The 22,207-nt window shown below is 40.8% G+C and overlaps 1 protein-coding gene across 1 annotated transcript; it reads right to left on the bottom strand.

Moving 5' to 3' along the window:
• Positions 1-16,154: 16,154 nt before the first annotated feature.
• Positions 16,155-18,403, bottom strand: LOC116479623 (protein LSM14 homolog A-like). Its single transcript, XM_032171640.2, has 2 exons — positions 17,407-18,403; positions 16,155-16,665 (listed from the first exon to the last, which is right to left on the bottom strand). The coding sequence occupies exons 1-2, from the start codon at positions 18,291-18,293 to the stop codon at positions 16,155-16,157; spliced, it is 1,398 nt and encodes a 465-aa protein (XP_032027531.1). The 5' UTR covers positions 18,294-18,403.
• Positions 18,404-22,207: the final 3,804 nt, after the last annotated feature.

Raw genomic sequence — 22,207 nt, 5'->3', positions numbered from 1 at the left:
GTCCTGTTTTTATTCTTTTAACGTGACTATTCCAGAGCAACAGTTTTTAATGTTAATAAAGTCTGATTTTTTTTTTATGGATCCCGATTTTAGTGTCATATCTAAAACTTTGCCTAATTCACAGTTTTGAAGATATTGTCCCATGTTTTCTTATAGAAGTTTTATAGTTTCACATTTTACATTTATATCTATAATTCATTTTCAGGTTTGTTTGTTTTTTTTTCTATCAAATGTAATGTCTGGATCAAGGTTCCCTTCTTTGCACAGGAAAATCCAATCAAACACAATTTCTAGAAAAGATTATTCCTTCTCCATTGAATTTCTTTTGTATCTTTGTTGAAGACATTTTTGTAGGTCTATTTCTGGACTCTATTCAATTCTATTATTCCATGTGACTATTATTTTATCCATAATTGTCTTGATTACTGTAGCTCTATAGTAAGTCTTGAAATCAGGTAGTGTGAGTCCTCCAAATTTGTTCTTTTCACAGTTGTTTTGGCTCTTCTAGTTTCCTTGCCTTTCCATATAAATTTTAGGAACAGCTTGTTAATATCTATTTTTAAAAGCTGGGATTTTAAATAGGGTTGGAGTTAAACTCTAGATCAATTTATGGAGGATTAACATCTTAACAATATTGAATCTTCTAATTTATGATAATGGATATCTCTCCACTTATTTAGGTCTTCTTTTATTTCTTCCCTAGTGTTTTATATTTTTCAGCATATAGATCCTATACATGTTTTGTTAGATTTACACCTAAGTATTTTATGTTTTGTACTGTGATTAATCTGTTTTATAAATTTTGAATTTCAATTCTACATTGCTGGTATAAAGAAATATACTTGATTTTTATATATTGAGCTTGTATTCTACAGTCTTGCTAAATTCACTTATTTGTGCTAGAAGCTTTTTTTGTAAATTATCTGGGATTTTCTATATACATAATTGTACTGTATACAAATACAAGTGTTCTGTTTCTTCCTTTTCAGTCTATATGCCTTTTATTCATTTTTCTTGCCTTATTGCACTGGCTTCCATTATGAGATTGAATAAGAACTGTGAGAGATTACATCTTCCTTATGCCTCATGTTAGAGAGAAAGCATTCAATTTTTCACCATTAAGTATGATGTCAACTGTAGAAATTTTGTAGCTGCTCTTTTAAGAAAGTATCCTTCTTTGAGTTACACTTTTGTCATGATAGCATAAGGAATTGTATTCTCATTTGCCTTTGAAACTGATGAAAATTATAAAAACTATCCAATCATTTAACACTTCTGGAAATGATATTAAGAGCATACAACAAATGAAAAATCAGTTACTCAAGAAAAATCTACTAAAATTCAGTAACAACAGCAAGAGTCTCTGGAATTTGAACCAACAGCTCTCACCCTTCTTCCTCTCAGCTCAGCAAAATGGAAATTCCACTGTAGATGTCTGCATCTTCCCCCAGCCCCCAGTCAGAAAACTATCTTCTTAAGACGGACAGGACATCAGCATCTCTCATTTTGCCTTCAGCTAGCTGTTCTAAGGCTCCCTTCCAGGTGAGTGCAGCTGAGAAGTTGGATGTTGTCCCTGCCTCTTCCCACTCCCTACTCATGGGTTGGAAGCTCTACCACAAGTGTGATGTGCTGGGAATACTGTGGTTTAGATTACCCTCACCCTGGCTCATTTGTAGTTCACAAATCCAAGCCAGGAGAGGCAAACCAATCTTCTCTCCTGCAGAGAGAAGTGTACCATTGTTTCAACTCTCAGCTTCAGAGCTATGGATGACAGATTTTTGCCTAGGGGAAGAAGCAAGACATAAAACAGAGCTCTGGATCTTTTTTCAAAGAAACTGACATGATTTGTAACATGGTATGGACTTCAAGCCTAAGGACACCCCTCAAAAACAATGGAGGTTGTGGTAAAAGGCAATTGAAAGGAGATTGGCAGAATCACTGGAGATATATGCTAAACTGCAGGCCAGTTAGTTTGCTGGAAAGATTCAGGCAGAAAGACAAGTGAGAGGACCTCCTAGGGTCAGAACAAATCTCACACATTGACCTCAATAACTATCCCTTCAAAGGGACTCCAACTTTATTGGATCCATTTACTCCAACTTATGTTCAAGGAAATTTTAAAAAAACAATGAAGAAGCAATCAGCTGGAAATTAGTGGTGATTGCTGGGGTGGCTGGGGAAAGAGACAGTCAAAGTGAGTCCTTCCAAAGCCACTATCATCCCAGGGTGACTGTAGTCATACACAAGACTGCCCCCTAGCCCCCAAGGAGTGACATCAGAAGCTTCGTACTGTGGGAGGTGGGAGACAATAGACTTCATTAAAACAATCCAGCCAGTCATCAAAAAACAAAAACAAAAACAAAAATTTTAAAGCCCCAAAGGGGGAAAGAACAATATGCAGAGTTGCTATAATATATTATTTAAAATGTCCAGTTTACAAAAAAATTAAAACATGCAAAGCAAACATAAAAGTATAACACATACACCAGAGCAAAAAACAAGTAACAGAAACTGCTTGTGAGAATGACCAGATGTCTTTAGCATGAAGGGTTGTTGAATTTTGTCAAAGGCCTTTTCTGCATCTATTGAGATAATCATGTGGTTTTTGTCGTTGTTTCTGTTTATATGCTGGATTACGTTTATTGATTTGTGTATGTTGAACCAGCCTTGCATCCCAGGGATGAAGCCAACTTGATCATGGTGGATAAGCTTTTTGATGTGCTGCTGGATTCAGTTTGCCAGTATTTTATTGAGGATTTTTGCATCGATGTTCATCAGGGATATTTATCTAAAATTCTCTTTTTTTGTTGTGTCTCTGCCAGGCTTTGGTATCAGGATGATGCTGGCCTCATAAAATGAGTTAGGGAGGATTCCCTCTTTTTCTATTCATTGGAATAGTTTCAGAAGGAATGGTACCAGCTCCTCCTTCTACCTCTGGTAGAATTTGGCTGCGAATCCATCTGGTCCTGGACTTTTTTTGGTTGGTAAGCTATTAATTATTGCCTCAATTTCAGAGCCTGTTATTGGTCTATTCAGAGATTCAACTTCTTCCTGGTGTAGTCTTGGGAGGGTGTATGTGTCGAGGAATTTATCCATTTCTTCTAGATTTTCTAGTTTATTTGCATAGAGGTGTTTATAGCATTCTCTGATAGTAGTTTGTATTTCTGTGGGCTCGGTGGTGAGATCCCCTTTATCATTTTTTATTGCATCTATTTGATTCTTCTCTCTTTTCTTCTTTATTAGTCTTGCTAGTGGTCTATCAATTTTGCTGATCTTTTGAAAACACCAGCTCCTGGATTCACTGATTTTTTGAAGGGTTTTTTGTGTCTCTATTTCCTTCAGGTGGGACGTATCTCAAAATAATAAGAGCTATCCATGACAAACCCACAGCCAATATCATACTGAATGGGCAAAAACTGGAAGCATTCCCTTTGAAAACTGGCCCAAGACAGGGATGCCCTCTCTCACCACTCCTATTCAACATAGTGTTGGAAGTTCTGGCCAGGGCAATCAGGCAGGAGAAAGAAATAAAGGATATTCAATTAGGAAAAGAGGAAGTCAAATTGTCCCTGTTTACAGATGACATGATTGTATATCTAGAAAACCCCATCATCTCAGCCCCAAATCTCCTTAAGCTCCTTAAGCAATTTCAGCAAAGTCTCAGGATACAAAACCAATGTGCAAAAATCACAAGCATTCCTATACACGAATAACAGACAAACAGAGAGCCAAATCATGAGTGAACTCCCATTCACAATTGCTTCAAAGAGAATAAAATACCTAGGAATCCAACTTACAAGGGATGTGAAGGACCTCTTCAAGGAGAACTACAAACCACTGCTCAACGAAATAAAAGAGGACACAAACAAATGGAAGAACATTCCATGCTCATGGATAGGAAGAATCAATATTGTGAAAATGGCCATACTGCCCAAGGTAATTTATTGATGCAATGCCATCCCCATGAAGCTACCAATGACTTTCTTCAGAGAATTGGAAAAAACTACTTTAAAGTTCATATGGAACCAAAAAAGAGCCCACATTGCCAAGACAATCCTAAGCCAAAAGAACAAAGCTGGAGGCATCACGCTACCTGACTTCAAACTATACTACAAGGCTACAGTAATCAAAACAGCATGGTACTGGTACCAAAACAGAGATATAGACCAATGGAACAGAATAGAGCCCTCAGAAATTATACCATACATCTACAACCATCTGATCTTTGACAAACCTGATAAAAACAAGAAATGGAGAAAGGATTCCCTATTTAATAAATGGTGCTGGGAAAACTGGCTAGCCATAAGTAGAAAGCTGAAACTGGATCCCTTCCTTACACCTTATACAAAAATTAATTCAAGATGGATTAAAGACTTAAATGTTAGACCTAAAACCATAAAAACCCTAGAAGAGAACCTACGCAATACCATTCAGGCCATAGGCATGGGCAAGGACTTCATGACTAAAACACCAAAAGCAATAGCAACAAAAGTCAAAATTGACAAATGGGATCTAATTAAACTAAAAAGCTTCTTCACAGCAAAAGAAACTACCATCAGAGTGAACAGGCAACCTAAACAATGGGAGAAAATTTTTACAATCTACCCATCTGACAAAGGGCTAATATCCAGAATCTACAAAGAACTTAAACAAATTTACAAGAAAAAATCAAACAATTCCATCAAAAAGTGGGCAAAGGATATGAACAGACACTTCTCAAAAGAAAACATTTATGCAGCCAACAAACACATGAAAAAATGCTCATCATCACTGGCCATCAGAGAAATCCAAATCAAAACCACAATGAGATACCATCTCACACCAGTTAGAATGGTGATCATTAAAAAGTCAGGAAACAACAGGTGCTGGAGAGGATGTGGACAAATAGGAACACTTTTACACTGTTGGTGGGACTGTAAACTAGTTCCACCATTGTGGAGGACAGTGTGGCAATTCCTCAGGGATCTAGAACTAGAAATACCATTTGACCCAGCCATCCTATTACTGGGCATATACCCAAAGGACTATAAATCGTGCTGCTATAAAGACACATGCACACATGTGTTTACTGCAGCACTATTCACAATAGCAAAGACTTGGAACCAACCCAAATGTCCATCAATGATAGACTGGATTAAGAAAATGTGGCACATATACACCATGGAATACTATGCAGCCATAAAAAATGATGAGTTCATGTCCTTTGTAGGGACATGGATGAAACTGGAAACCATCATTCTGAGCAAACTATCGCAAGGACGGAAAACCAAACACCACAGGTTCTCACTCATAGGTGGGAATTGAACAATGAGAACACTTGGACACAGGGTGGGGAACATGACACACCGGGGCCTGTCATGGGGTGGGGGGAGGGGGGACTGATAGCATTAGGAGATATACCTAATGTAAATGACGAGTTAATGGGTGCAGCACACCAACATGGCACATGTATACATATGTAACTAACCTGCACGTTGTGCACATGTACCCTAGAACTTAAAGTATAATTTAAAAAAAGACTTCAAAATAGCCATTATAAATATGTTCAAAGAACTGAAAGAAACCATGACTAAACAAGTAAAGAGAAATATATTTTAAGGTCATATTAAATAGGGGCTATTCATAAAGAAACAGAAATTATTTTAAAGTAACCAAGTGGAAATTCTGAAATTAAAAAGTACAATAACTGAAATGAAAAATACACCAAAGGGGCTCCACAATAGATTTGAACTGGCGAAAAAATAATTAATGAACTTGAAGACAGATCAATGGAGATTATGCAATCTGAAGAACATAGAGAAAAAATATTTAAAAATTAACAGAGCCTCTGAGAACTGGGTGAGAGACCATTATGCACACCAACATACATGTAATCAGAGTACTAGACATAGAGGAGAGACAAAGAAGCAGAAAACAATATTCAAGGAAGTAATGGCTGACGATGTCCCAAATTCATTGAAAATTAATCTACCCATCTAGAAAATTTACTAAACTCCAAGTAGATAGGATTAACACAAAGAAATCCAGACACATCACAGTAAAAAAAACTGCTAAAAGTGAAAGAGAAGGAGAAAATCTTGAAAGCAGCAAGAGAAAAATGACTCATCACTTACAAGAAGAGCTGACTTTTTAACAAAAACAAAAAAGGCCAGAATGCAGTGCTAAAACTGCGCAAAGAAAAAGAAAAAACCTGTCAACCAAGAATTCTGTATCCAGCAAAGCTATCTTCCAAAACTAAAGGTGACATAAATGTATTCCCAGATAAACAAAAGCAGAAAGTATTTGCTGCTAACAGGCCTACCTTACAAGTCCTAAGTTGGGAAGTTGTTCAGGTTAAAAGCATCCGCAAGAAAAAACAATACTAGTAAAAGTGATCATATAATTACAGAATGCAGTATAAACGTATACTCTTCTCCTTTCTTAAGAGGTTTAAAAAGCAACTGTATAAAACAATATTTACATAATTTATCACTTGGCCTATAGAATATAGAAAGAAAATATACAACATGATAAACAAACTAGACCTAATACACATCTATAAAACACTCTATTCAAAAATGAGATCTATTTGGGGGAGTATTGTCATCCTAATATTTGGTCTTGCAATCCACCAAAATGGGATGTTTTCCATTTATTTAGATCTTTTACAATTCCTTTCAATAATGCTTTGTAGTTTTCAGAGTATAAGTTTTTCATTTATTTTATTGTCTATTCTCATTTTATTCCTTTCGATGCTACTGTAAATGGAATTGTTTACTTAATTTCTCTTTCTAATTCTTCATCACCAGAGTATAGGAATGCAATTAATTTCTGTATATTGATCTTGTATCCTACACTCTTGCTAGACTTGTTAGTTCTAGCAGTTTTTAGTGGATTCCTTAGAATTTTCTATGCACAAGATCATGTTATCTATGACTAAAGATAGTTTTACTTTTTTCTTTTCCATCTGGATGCCTTTTATTTTGTTTTATTGACTAATTGTCTTGTGTAGAACTTCTAGTGCCAGGTTGAATAGAAGTGGTGTGAGTGGATATCCTTGTTTTGTGCTCCTTGTTTTAGACAAAAAGTGTCAATGTTTCACCATTGAGTATGACAGCTATCAGTTTGAGGTTGAGGATGTTCCTTCCATTTATAGTTTGTTTGGTATTTTTTAATGTAAGGTGTTGGATTTGGTCAAAATTTTTTTTGGTATCTATTAAGAAAATAATGTGGTTTTCCCTTTTAATTCTATAGATATGGTATATTACATTAATTGATTTTTGGATATTAAGCCAACCTTGCATTCCTGGGATGAATCACACTTGCTCATGGTAAAGTCTTTTTACATATTGCTGGATTTGATTTGCTAATATTTTGTTGAGGACTTTTGCATTTGTATTCATAAGGGATCAGTGCTTTTCTTGTGGTGTCTTTGTCTGGTTTTGGTATCAGTGTAATACTGGCCTCACAGAATGAGTTTGGCAGTGCCCCCTTCTCTTCTATTTTTTTGAAGTTTGTAATGATCTCTCCAAAGTAAACAACAAATATTAATTCTTCTATTTAAAAGTTTGGTAGAATTCAGCAGTGAAGCTATCTGGCCTGGGATTTTCTTTTTATATAATATTTTAATTATTCATTCAATCTCTGCTTGTTCAGATTGTCTATTTATTCTTGAATCCGTTTTGGTCTTTCTAGACCACAATCACTTTTTGTCTTTCTAGAAATTGTTCATTTTATGTAAGTTATCTAATTTATTGGCATACAATTGTTCATAGGAGTTTTTATAAACCTTTTTATTTCTGTAAAGTCAGTAGTAATGTTCCCTTTTTCATTTCTGATTCTAATAATTTTAGTCTTCTTTTTATCAATATAGCTAAATTTTTATCAATTTTGTTTATCTTTTTGATAGCTTTTGGTTTCATTGATTTTTTTCCTATTGTTTTTCTATTCTCTATTGTGAGAATGGACTAATACAATGTTTGTAATCAAAGTCAAATACAAACAAGTGTTGATGAGGATGTGGATAAATCAGAACCCTCAAACACTGCTGGTGGGAATATAAAATGGTACAACCACTTTGGAAAAACAGTCTGGCAATTCTCCTAACAGATAAAGATAGAGTTACCATATGACCCAGAAATTCTACTCCTAGATATATACTCAAGAGAAATGAAATCAGTGTGCACATGATATATATTTTTTTATCCTTTTACTTTTAACATAGCTCTGTATAGTCTCTTGTACAGGTATATTATAGATAGCATATTGTGAGCTTCTTGTACGTAGTATATTGTAGATAGCATACTGCTTTTTTATCCAACCTGAAAGTCTCTGCCTTTTGATTGGTGTATTTAGACATACATATTTAGTGTGGATATTGATTCAAATTGTGTTTTGATTAAAATCTATCTTAGCAGATTTTTTCAATTAATTTCTTCTGTTTTTATTTCTTTTGTCTCCCATCATCTGAATTACTTAAATATTGTTATAATTCCATTTTATCTCCACCATGGACTGATTATTTTTGCCTCTTATTATTTCATTAGTAGTTGTCATAAGGTTTATAAAATATATTTTTAATTAATCAGAGCCTGTCTCCAAGTAATATTATACTGTTTTACTAGTAGTATTTTACATGTAATATTATACATGTAGTATATTTTATGGGTAGTATTTTACATGTAATATACATGTTTTACATGTAGTGTAAAGACCTTCCAACAGTACACCTCCAATTATTCCCTCCCATTCTATGTGTTATTACCATATATTTTACATAGGTATAAACATACAAATAATTACTACTTTTTTTTGCTTCAGACAGTTGTCTTTTAGAGTAATTAAAAAATAAAATAAAATTTATTTTACTTTATTTTATTTATGTTACTCTTCCAAGTTTTTGTCTGAGACTATCTTCATTTTGCCTGAAGAACTTCCTTTTACTTTTCTTATAGAGCACATCTTCAAGTGATAAATTCTCTAATTTTTCTTTCATGGAGAACCTCTTATGCCTCCTACATTTTGAAACCTATTTTCATTGGGTATAGCATTTAAGGTAGGCAATTCTTTTTTGTTTCAGTACTTTATAGATATCACTCCATTGTCTTCTGCCTTGCAAGGATTCTGACAACAAGTGCCTTTGTTATTTCATATTGAATATGGTTTTTTTCCCCTTTCTGGTTGCCTTCAGGATTTCTTTGTTTTCTGTTTTTAACAGATGGAATTTGACATGCCCACTGTTTTTTAACTTTGTTTTTTGAGAGTAGGTCTATTTATCCTCCTTGGTATTGTCAAAGCATTTTGGATCTGGAGTTTTGTGTCTGTCATTAATTTTAGAAAATTATTGGCCATTATTTCTTCCAATCATTTTTCTGCCCTATTCTTTCTCTTTTCCTTCTGGAATTCCAATAATGCATAAGATATATTATTTGATATTGCCCCACAACTCTTGGATGCACTATTGTCTTTTTGTGTATTTGTTTTGTAAATTTTATTTTCTTTGTGCTTCAGTTAGGCAATTTCTTTTGACCTATCTTCAAATTCACTTAGCTGTCAAGCCTGCTGTTCACTAAGCTGTTAATTTTATTTATAATCCTGTCAAAGGCATTTTGATAGTTAATTTTAGGTGTCAACTTGATTAGGTTTCTTAGTCTGAAGTATAAAAAATACCTAGAAACCTAGTAAAGCATTATTTTGGGGTATGTCTTTGAAGGCATTTCCCAAGGAAATTAGCATATGAGTCTGAGTGAGCTAGGTGAGGTAGAGCCACCCTCAATGTAGGTGGGCATCATCCAATTTGCTGGGGGCCTGGAGAGAATGAAAACAGGGAAGAGGCAAATATGTTGATCTGTCTGCTGGAGCTGACATATATTCTTCCTCTCCTGTCTTCGGACAATTCTGGGCTCATTGCTCTCATGCCTTTGACCTCAGGCTGAGAGTTACACCATCAGCTGTCCTGGCTCTGAAGCCATGCTACCAGCATCCTAGGTTCTACAGCTTGCAGACAGCCTGTCATGGAACTTCTCAGCCTCCATAATTGTGTGAGCCAATTCCCTTATAATGTAGTTTTGATATTTGTCCCCACCCACATCTCATGTTGAATTGTAATTCCCAATGTTGGAGGTGGGGCATGGTGAGAGGAATTTGGGATCATTGGGGTGGATCTCACATTAATGGCTTCAGCCATCCTTTTGGTGATAAGTGAGCTCTTGCTCTGAGTTCACATGAGATCTGGTTATTTAAAAGTGTGTGGCGCCTCCACCCCCTACCCTCTCTTGCTCCTGCTCTGGCCATGTGACATGCCTGCTCTCCCTTCACCTTCTGCCATGATTGTAAGCTTCCTGAGGCTTCCCCAGAAGCTGAGCTGATGCCAGCACCATGCTTCCTGTAAATCCTGCAGAACTATGAGACAATTAAACCTCTTTTCTTCAACAATTACACAGTTTCAGGTATTTCTTTATAGCAATGCAAGAATGACAACACATCGTAATAAATCCCCCTCATATATCTATATCTACATCTATAATCTCCTAGTGGTTTTGTCCCTCTGGGGAGCCCTGACTAATTCAATTATCAATATTTGTTTCTGTTTTTTATTTCTACTCTTTCCATTTCATTCTTCTTATAGTTTCCATCTTTCTTCTGGAATTACCCATCTGATTTTGTATGCTGTGCATCTTTTCCATTAAAGCCTTATAAGCTCAGAAATGGGCATAACTTTTTTTTTTTTTTGCTGGGTCTTTAATGTGGAGTTTTATATTTATCTTGTTAGGAGTTAGACTGCATCTGAGGTTTGTTGTTACTATAGTTACCTTCTAGGCACCAGAGTCTTCAAATTCCTCTAGTTGTAACTAGAGTACTTGTTGGTTTTATGGGCTGTAGTTATAGGTTCGGAATCCAGTACCTTTTCCTACCACTTCCCCAGGGCTAGAGCATTTTTTCCTGCTCTTTTATCCCAGCTGCAATGGACTTTCTTAATGCCCTAATTGCAACAACAGTCTTTGATGGCCTTTGTCCTCCAAATTAAGGTTTTTGCTCCCTAGGAGAGATAGAAGAGAATAGTCTGAGTAGAGTTTTCTGCCTCTCCTGCAGTGATTATTTTTTCCCTTCCCAAGGCCTGCACAAAGGAAACTTTCTCAAGATCCTTCCCAGTCTTCCCTGTGAGTGCCTGGTGGGGTTTGAGGAGAAGCAGCTTGCAAGAGGATACACAACTGCCTTCGTTTCTGCAGCTCCATGGGCTTCACATCATTTCACTAGCCTGTTCTCAGCCTTTACTCATGCATCCACTACTCTAGCTGAATCCTTCCCACCAGTGTCTGATAGCTTCTGCCCTTAGCTAAGCAAGTGCCATGCCCCTGCTTCCCCCAAAGACCCCTGTCACTCTCCAGATTTGGGGTTAGTGTTGTCCTGAGGCCTCGGCTGCCTGATAGGTTCAACAGAGGGTGTGCACTTGTGTATTGTCCATTTATTTTCCTAATATGTGGGAAGGAGGGATATTTTTTCCAATTCTCCACATCTCTCCTTAAGCTTTATAATATATGCCTTGAACCTATCAAGCTTTGGGAAGAGGATCTCATCTTAATTTCCTTTTCCCTCAGGATTTTGTCCACCTGAAAGTATTCAAGGGGCTCCACATCCTCTAATGAGTATTTGCCTGAAACACTTTAATCCATTCAGAGACTTTAACAATGGGTATGAAAGCAAGGTTCATAATTTCATATTTCTGTAAGGCCTTTGTCATTGAAAGTATTTCTCAATTCTAGCTTTTGCTGTTAGGAGTTGAGAAGGAGTTGCGTCTTCCAACCCTAGTACTCCCTGAGTATTCTCTTTTATTCCTGCTTACAAATCAGAAAATTATTTTTAAATTCATCTTTTTCTTCTGATACCTTGCCAAAGGCAGCCAACAACGACCACCACACACCATGAACATTCCATCCCTGAAACTCTTCCCAAGAACTGCAAGTTTCCATTCTGTCTCCTGAATTACTGCAGCTGATAGTTTTGCCAAATATTTTACTACATCATCACATAGTTTGCCATCTTTCCAGCCTCTGGTAAGTTTCTTCACTGCTCACAACCCCAATACAAAGTCAATGTCATACATTTTAGGTTTGGGTTTTGGTAAGACCTCATTTCTGATACTGATGTCCACATCACACAGAATAGGCTAGGTTATGTTGTGTCAATGAACAATCCTCAAATATCTGTGGTTTCTAATAACTAATGTTTGCTTCCATTGTTCACATTAATCATGGGTTGGCTGGCCAAGGGCTCCATTCCTGGGCCTCTCTACTCTGGTCCCAGGCTACAAGAACATCCACTGCCTGGAATTCTTAAGGTTTCCACCAAGAAGTGACACACTCGGTTTCCATGGTCACTGGCCATGGCAAATCACACAGCACACCTAATTGTGTCAGAGGCATGTGAACCAGAGTAACTCCATCTTGAATAGCGGCTGGATAAAATGAGGCTGAAACCCACTGGGCTGCATTCCCAGATGATTATGGCATTCTATGTCACAGGATGAGATAGGATGTCAGCACAAGATACAGGTCATAAAGGCTTTGCTGATAAAACAGGTTGCAGTAAAGAAGCCGGCCAAATCCCCCCAAAATCCAAGATGGCCTCTTGTCATTCTCACTGCTACAGTCCCACCAGCACCATGACAGTTTACAAATGTCATGGCAACCTCAGGAAGTTACCCTCTATGGTCTAGAAAGGGGAGGCACGAATAATCCACCCTTGTTCAGCATATCATCAAGAAATAACCATAACAAGGGGCAACCAGCTGCCCTTGGGGCTGCTCTGTCTATGGAATAGCCATTCTTTATTCCTTTGCTTTCTTAATAAACTTGCTTTCACTTTACTCTACAGACTTGTCCTGAATTCTTTCTTGAGTGAAATCCAAGAACCCTCTCCTGGGGTCTAGATCAGGACCCTTTTCTGTAACAATTGCAAGGAAGCAAGCAGAAGCAATTTTACTCACAACAGAGAATCAGAAACATCTGGAGTCAGAAGGGACCTCCATGCCCCATATAGGACTCACACTTATCTCTCCCTCACTCCCAGTTCCAGTGTTTGTGATTTTATTCCACTCCCAGCTCTAGGAGTGAGAATGTGGCCAATCAGAACATTGGATCCCCCAACCATGGCGACTGGCTTTGAACTGGGCACATGACCCAAGTTGGTCCAGTGATGCATGATTCAGAGCCTCTTTTGATATTGTTGTTGACAAAGAGTCAAACTTTGTAAAATATTTGAAGAGATGTATTGTGAGCCAAATATGAGTGACCAATGGCCTGTGACACATCCTTCAGGAGATTCTAAGAACATGCACCCAAGGTGGTCAAGCCACAACTTGATTTTATGCATTTTAAGGAGACATAAAGTATCAGTCAATGTATGTAAAATGTACATTGGTTGGGTCCAGAATGTCGAGATAACTGGAAGCAGAGAGCTTCCAAGTCATAGGTGGATTCAAAGATTTTCTGATTGGCAATTCGTTAAAAGAGTTATTATCAATAGAAAGAAATGTGTGGGTTATGATAAGGTGTGGAGCCTGAGGTTTTATCATGCAGATGATGTCTCTAAGTATCAGGCTCCAGAGAGAATAGATTGTAAATGTTTCTCATCAGACTTAAAGAGTCTGTCTGTCAGTAATTCCCAAAGGGAGGAGGATATCATGAGGCATGTCTGGCTCCCCCTTCCCATCATGGTTTGAACTAGTTTTTCAGGCTAACTTTGGAGTGCCCTTGGCTGAGAGGAGGGGTCCATTCAGATGGTTGGGAGGCCTTAGAATTGTATTTTTGGTTTACATTGTTGAAATAGCATTTCTTTCTGATAAATTTGGGATCATGAGAACAGGAGCCTGGAACTGCCCGAGGCTACAAAGTGCACAGAGCCTTGCCTGAAGGTTTCCCAACTGTGAAGCAGAAATGGAAGAGAGGTGCAGCAAAAAAGGAAGCAGGAGAACCAGAGAGAAAGTGAAATGAGAGAGGGACAAGACAGGGGAAGGAGAAAGTGTCTTCACCCAGCCATCCCTGACCCACTCTAGGCCTTTTCAGTTATGAAAGCTGGTGCATCCCTTTTTGCCTTGAAATGGATGCTGTTGCTTACAACCACTAGAGTCTTGAAGACTCGGCTGCACTTCTGCCAGGTGGCTGTTCACTTCTTGTCCCTGGAAGGCTCTATGCAAGCCAGGACTTATCCCCGAAGGACCTGCATCCTCGTAGGACGCTGTCTTGGCAAGAGGGGGAAGGCAACCTACATTCACCTCAGGAGAGTGCATCGGCCAAAGATACATGTGATAGATATGCAGGACCAACCTTCGGCCGTCAGGTTTAAAAGGCACCGAATCAATAGAAAGTCATTAAAAATCAATCCTGTGACAATGGATGCTCTGGTGTGCTTGCCCTCACTCACCACTTCCAGCCTCTAATGCTTGAATCATTTCCCATTGATATGCGTAGCATATGCCAATTTAAATTTATTGGAGCACTTCACATTTTTAAGTGCTTAAATTTGGAAAAGATGAGCTTTATGGGGCCAGCATCATGTGGAATGATCAGAAATGTTAAGAATGGGTTGCACTTCTTGTCATTTACAAAAGGTTAAAGAGTTGGGTTTATGAAATTCAAAATGATTTAAAATCACGGAATTGCTTTAGTCCAGTGGCAGTATTTGAATTTGGGAATTTGCGGGAAGCCTAGTTTACCTTCCAGCTTACCCAGAGTAACCCTCCGAATTTAAGAAACCGGGGCCTGCCCCAGCAGCGGAGTCACCCAACAGATAATTCAAACATAAATTCTGTGCTTACTTCTCAATTTGTCATTGAATTTATAAGCAACCTGGGCTTCAAATAAGCACGATATATGATGATTTCAAATATTTAGCAAAACTCATATTCTTCAAAGAATTCCACTCTCTCAAATGAAAACTCATTTAAAAATGTGAAGTGATTTTAATTGGTCTTCTCTCCAGGCTGGAAATATCTTATTTCACTTTTAAGAACATTAATTTTTTTGTTTTGCCCTGCTTGTTAAGGACGCATATGTAAAGTTACTGCAATCAGCCCTGTGATTTCAGGAATCGAATCTCTGGGTCTCACACAGTAAACACTGATCAATCTGCAGAATTTCAAGCTGCTGCCACAAACAGGTGATCACTATCATGTTACCTCGTCGCTCTAGTGCTGCAGCACCCAATCCACTTCTGACACTTAGTACCAGGGATATTAAAACACAATCATGGCTGAAGAGGGAAGCGGCTCCTCTCTCCAGGCAGCATGAGAAGCTGAGGACTCGCGGGTGCAGAAGGCAGGCTGTCCCTTTACCTATGAGCTTCTTTTGGTCCAGCATTCTATCTCAACATTCCCGCTCTGAATTTTACTTCGGTTGACCTGGAGAATTTCATCCCAACAAGGATCCTGTGCTTGAACGTAGCTTAGCCATCAGTGCCAAGGTCCAAATTTACTAATCTTGTCCTTTTTCTTTTTTGCTGACTTTAAAATGTTTATTCTTTAAAAAATTAGTTGCTTTTTATACAGCTATACAAAGTTCTTAATGTTTCTTTGGCAATGGAATATAATGGAATTTTACAACTATATAAAAAAGTTACCTTTGCCTAAGAAACAGTATTTACTGTGTGTACACAGTTGACTGACAAAATTCTCCACCATCCAGCACCCTAATTAATTGACGAAATAAGCTTCCTCATATTACAGGATTCCCCAAAAGAAAGGAGGAAAAAGATACACACACACACACCACACACACACGTGCACACACACACAACCTTCTGTGGCTCAAAACACAGTATCACGGCCCTATCTGCAGGCAACTTGCAATTGCCAAATACAATTTAGTGATTAAAAAAAAACTTTCAGTGATGAAAAAATACTTGTAAGTTCCACTGAAGTACTGCTTTAGTTTAACTATACATAAGAAATTATTTAACCTTCTGCTATTCCAAATATATTTAATGCTCATGTTTTAAGATGAGCCTTCCACCTCCAAAAGTAACTGCATTTTATCTTTGAAATTAAGCGGAAAAACAAACAAAAAACAAAAACCCAGTGCTGGTGACAAATGTACAGCGAATTCACTTCTTCATTCTTTGCAAAGACTGAAATCAATGTTCAGGACAATGACGAGCTAGAAATTCACCTTGTTTGTAGACTATGCAGCAACTTTGTTGTCTTTCCTATATTCAAAATCTGCAAACTCCTGGCCCCCACGACCTCCTCTGAATCCACTGCGAAATCCTCGAGGAGCAGTGAAGGTACCACCTCTGCCACCACCACACCCTCTGCCACCACGGAAACCAAGACCTCCTCTGCCTCTGTATCCCCCACGGCCACGGTTTGGACGAAGTGGGATTCCAAATGTTTCAGCATTTAATCTTCTTTCTTCAGCCCAGGTTGGTCTCCGTTCTCTATTGTCATCACAAGAAATATTATCAAAGAAGGATTTAGTTTTGTCATAATAGCAATTAGGTCCAGGTGGATCTTCTTCATCAGCATTTCCTTCACTGTTTTGGGTATCAACTCCTGAGTCTCCTTTATCTTCACCATTTACAGGCTTCTCCTGTTTCTCAAGTTTATCTTCTTTTAATTTAAGTTTATTATGAAACTCTCTGTCAACCTCTTCCTTGTTGAATTGTGCATTTGCACTTTTTTTTTTTATTATACTTTAGGTTTTAGGGTACATGTGCACAATGTGCAGGTTTGTTACATATGTGTCCATGTGCCACGTTGATTTCCTGCACCCATTAACTCGTCATTTAGCATTAGGTATATCTCCTAATGCTGTCCCTCCCCCCTCCCCCAACCCCACAACAGTCCCCGGAGTGTGATGTTCCCCTTCCTGTGTCCATGAGTTCTCATTGTTCAATTCCCACCTATGAGTGAGAACATGCGGTGTTTGGTTTTTTGTCCTTGCGATAGTTTACTGAGAATGATGTTTTCCAGTTTCATCCATGTCCCTACAAAGGATATGAACTCATCATTTTTTATGGCTGCGTAGTATTCCATGGTGTATATGTGCCACATTTTCTTAATCCAGTCTATCGTTGTTGGACATTTGGGTTGGTTCCAACTCTTTGCTATTGTGAATAGTGCCGCAATAAACATATGTGTGCATGTGTCTTTATAGCAGCATGATTTATAGTCCTTTGGGTATATACCCAGTAATGGGATGGCTGGGTCAAATGGTATTTCTAGTTCTAGATCCCTGAGGAATCGCCACACTGACTTCCACAATGGTTGAACTAGTTTACAGTCCCACCAACAGTGTAAAAGTGTTCCTATTTGTCCACATCCTCTCCAGCACCTGTTGTTTCCTGATTTTTTTAATGATCGCCATTCTAACTGGTGTGAGATGGTATCTCACTGTGGTTTTGATTTGCATTTCTCTGATGGCCAGTGATGACTTAAAGTCTTTCTCAGATTTCATTGGCCCATCTCGCCGAATACCAAATCTTCCCCTGCCACCCCGATGACCCCCACGCCCTCTCCTTGGAGCTGAAGGAGCACCTGGAGCTACTTGTCTCTTGCTATCATTTCTGAGTTGCTCATTTTCTGGCCTTGAAACTTTGTGTACTTCAGCTCGCCTGTGCTCCTGATTCTCTCCTGCCTTTTGGCTGGTAGATGGCAAAGGCCTGGTTGATACGGGACTCCTCCCAACAGCTGCTGGAGCAGGTAAGTGGACCGAGGCGGTCTGCACTGCTTGTTCCATGGTTGGGCTTTTTCTCAGAGGGTCTAACTGAGGGCTTGAGCGACCTTGAGATAACTGTGTTTTTAGAGATCTCGTATCCTGTGTAAAGGCAGAACCAACCGCACTACTTTGGGGTAAGGTACCACTGTTTGATGTTTCTGTTCCAAAGGACGTCAAAGAGCTTCCAGCAACACCAACAGCACCAAACTGCTGCCCAATTAAGGAACTTGGACTGAACTGACTGCATGTGGGCATCCTGCCGAAAGGCCCATAAGAACCCATGGACTGGAATGAAGAAGTCGATGAGCCTAGTGAGGACTGAACAATAGCTGGGTCTTGAGGCAAAGAACACTGTGGTTTTGGTGGCTCACAAACAGTAAGGTCTTTAATGTCACTCCCACGGAATACAATGTATTCAAAGACTTCATCTCGAGGTGGTATTGGACGATCTGTTGGTCTGTCTTCTGTATCAAAGGATCGAACTTTGGCAAGGGCTACGGTGGAGTTTTCGGTGTCGATGGTGTAGAGGATGCCCTCGTAGCGGATCTCCGCCTTGGAGATGAGGCTGATCTTGCTGCCGATGTAAGGGGTGCCCCCGCTCATGGCGCCGCCGCCGCCGCTCCCAGCTGCTCGCAGAGAGGCAGATCCCACGCCCCTGTCGCCCGCTCAGCACGCCCGCTCGCTCCGTCGGCGCCCACAGCAGCCGCTTCAGACCCAACATGGCGGCGGCGCCGGCTCTGCTACCCTCCCCCAGCCTCCCGCCCTCAAGCCGCGGCGCGGCGGCGGCCTAATCTTGTCCTTATAAAAAAAGATGTTCACTTTAAAACAGATGAACATTTCCTAACTTTAAATCACGAATTTAAAAAGCTCACATTTTATGAGGGTGATCAAAAGTGAAACACACATGAAACCAGGATATCGAAATCTAAACACAGAGATTTATCAAACGCAAGGTGCTTGTCCACTCAGTAGATTTCGCTAGTGGTTTCTCAAAGTGTCCTCCTGCCGAGCCTTAAATATAGAGTCCTCCTGGGGCATGTGAAACTCAACAGATGCCTTCTGGAGGGGCGTGGCTTTGGGGATGTACCTGGGTGTCTCAGTGCCAGGTAAGTTCTCACCTCACAGCCCCAGCCATCTAGCCTGCCCAAGATGTTTGGTACATCTGGCACCAAATGAGTCTCAACAATGGAATTGACCCCATTGTTTGGCTTTCACCCCAACTCCCAGGATCGCTCAAGGCCTGGCCCTGCCTGGTCCATTCTCTGCGTCTCTAAGGCAGTCAGCTCCCTTCTCTGTCCAGCCAGTTCAGCAGAGCAGCCTCTTTCTCCAGACTCTCACCTTGCACTTCACAAAGCCATGCAGTGACAAAAACCAGTCCCCGCTCTCCTGTGGCAACACAGCGGCCCTCAGAGATCCTGCTCCATGCTTGGGGGTTACAGAGCCACCAGCTTTCCATCTCTTCGCCAAGCTCCCCAAGATGCTTGAAGCTGGGACAAAAGAGGGAAAAAATACCTTCGATCCAGGGAGGCACTTTATCAAAAAAATTCCACAAGAAATTGGTTGTTACCTGCGGATAACAACTGGTTTGTTAGCTAATAGCTGGGGGCAACGCCAAGGCCAGTTATAGCTCCAGCTGTCCAGTCATTAACTGCCGTAAAGACTGATTTTGAGGAGGTTATTGCCGTGATAAAATATCCTCAAAAGATTATAACAGCAATAGTGTATGGGAAAAAAAAGTCATAGTGGCTATCGTATGACTGAATGGCTGCATTTGAAAAATTGGCCGCTCCCTGGTGGTTCATAACCGATTTTCCACCAGTCAAAAGCAAGTTGTGCTCTGTTAGGTTTATTGTACAAGGCAATAAAAATATTGGCCAGGTTAAATTGTCAGCGTGTTATGGCATTAACCATTCTTTTACTGGGTTTAATTTAAGCGTTACGATGATTCATTATGGAAGAACGTGTCCCATGCAAATGAACAGACATTGAGTGTCAAAAATATTCGGCATGTTTTTTTAAAGCAAAATTATTTTTTATTTGACGGCTTCTGTAGGCGGAGGGACATCTAAGTTGTGGCAAAAAGTGTATGTGTACTTTTTTTAAACTGCCATGGCATTCTGAGAGACTGAGTCGTGACAGCGTGGTTTCTCAGGGTGTCCTCCTGCCTGGCCTTAAATATAGAGTCCTCCTGGGGCATATGAAACTCAACAGATGCCTTCTGGAGGGGCGTGGCTTTGGGGATGTACCTGGCAGTCCCAGTGCCAGGTAAGTTCTCACCTCACAGCCCCAGCCCTCTAACCCATCCAAGACATTTGGTACATCTGGCACCAAATGACTCTCAAAGCCACTTTAAAGATTCCCGAATAAGTCACATTGCAGGGCTGGGATCTGACCTGTCTGTTTGGGCTGCTGGGTGAACTTCCAAGAACAGATGTGGCCTTCCAGAAAGAGCACTGTAACAGCCAAAGCAATAAACGACCAGGATGCCACTTGCCCCTACAGAGCACCCCAGACCACCCTGCAATGGGGGCTTCGCTCTGTGCCTGAGAGGTGTGTCTGCCCTACAGCCGCGTTGGTCAGGGGATCGTGTTAAGGAAACCCATTAACACTGTTGCTGGCCATTCGCTGCAGACATCAAGGATATAGGTGACACAAGCCAAGGGAACACACAGCAGGAAGTTTGCACGGCACCTGCCACAGACCAAGGGAGCACATTTCGCCCTCCCTACTCCCCTCAACCCTCGCACTGCCCTGTCTGCATGCCCTGTGTGGCACATAGCAGTGTCTACCTTGACTGGGAACAGTTGCTGTCAGATCTTGTCAGCATCCCACCTACACATCCCCATGAGCTCCTTAAAGACTGGCCTAGCCTGTCCCCTTGAAGCCCAGTTTCCCCCATCTCCCCATTTTGGTAAGGTCATGTCCAGTGGCCACATGTACACCCCTGGGAATGCAGGGCTCCCACCTACCACATGCCCCCCACCTGCGCACAGTGTGTCTCTGGAAGCCACCAGCCTGTCTCAGAAGCCCTCCAGCTCACTCCCACCTGTCGTGGCTACTGCTTAATGTCACCAGCTCCCTTCTCCTGCTCCAGCCCCTCCACAAGGCAGCTTCACCTCTCCCAGGCACTGCCACCCACATCCTGTCACCAATGCATTGGCCCCTTCCAGCAACCTGAGGGCCAAGGCTCTGTGGCAAAGCGGCGGAGGTGTTCCTTTGGGTCCACTCTGGCAGAGGCACACCACGCCCTGTACTTAGAGCCTGCAGGGGTGTGAACATGGCACCTGCTTTTTCGCTCCCCAGCACACTCAGGCCCTCCCAGCTTCTAGCCACGGCTGGGAATATCCCCTCCTGCCTCCCAGAGGCTCCTTCAAATCTCTGTCAGGGATACCCAAAAGGCAGGCTGGGATGGCTCCCTCTCAGAAGCCAGCCCAGTGCCTGGCACTCGAGGGCCTTCAGCAGAGGCTGTTGAGTAGAAGCACAGCTGTCTCCCCAGGGACTCCGTGTAAAAGACTGCAGTGGCCCCACAGCTCCCAGACTCTCGTGGACACCACAGGCTCCACCCGCAGGAGCAGCCACTGGGTGTGACAGTAGGGGGCTGGGGGAACATGGTGATGTGGAACCAGTGGCAGCCCAGGGCAAAAAGCTGCTGGTCATGGATGTCAGAGTTCTGAGAATGGAAAATCAGTGAGCCTCACTGGCCTGGAAACCTGCTAAGGGTGGTGCTCAGAGACCCCAGGGGACTCTGGAGGGAGACCTGGATTCAGAGGACTCAGAGCCACTGCCCTGGGGAGATCCCTCCTCAACATCTGGTATCTGGGAACACTCTGAACACACACTCACACGCATTCACTTACACTCACACCTACACACACACACCTACATACACCTATGCACACATTCACTCACACCTACACATACATACATGAATTCACACTCACACCTACACACACATTCACTCACACCTACACATACACACATGCATTCACACACCTACACACATACAGGCTCACTCGCACATACACACACATTCACTACACACATACACATTCACTCACTGACACCTACACACATTCGCACTTACACACACACACGTGTGCACTCAGACCTACACACACATTCACTCACACACACCTACACATGCATTCACTCACATACCTACACACATCCAAACTCACATGTACACACACATTCACTACACACACATGCATTCACTCACTCACACCTACACACATTCACACTTACACATACACATTCACTCACACTCACACCTACACATACATATTCACTCACACACCTACACACATGCATTCACTCACACATCTACACACATTCATACTCACACCTACACACACTCACACCTAGACATACACACACATTTACTCAGACACACATCCACTCATACACCTACACACATTCATTCACTCACACCTACACACACGCATTCACTCACACATCTACCTATACACATGTTCACTCACACACCACACACTTTCACTCACACACCTACACACATG

This window comes from Hylobates moloch, unplaced genomic scaffold (genome assembly GCF_009828535.3).
Source record: "Hylobates moloch isolate HMO894 unplaced genomic scaffold, HMol_V3 SCAFFOLD_12, whole genome shotgun sequence".
In the NCBI taxonomy this organism is placed as follows: Eukaryota; Metazoa; Chordata; class Mammalia; order Primates; family Hylobatidae; genus Hylobates; species Hylobates moloch.
Note: the sequence above shows the minus strand (reverse complement) of the source record. Positions and strands in the feature narration are given on the sequence as shown.

Coding starts and splice junctions, on each gene's coding strand:
- LOC116479623 (XM_032171640.2), bottom strand. CDS start 18,293: ATGAGCGGGGGCACCCCTTACATCGGCAGCAAGATCAGCCTCATCTCC. Junction 16,666..17,406: donor AAATCTGAGAAAGACTTTAA/GTCATCACTGGC, acceptor TAAAACCTAAAG/TATAATAAAAAAAAAAAGTG.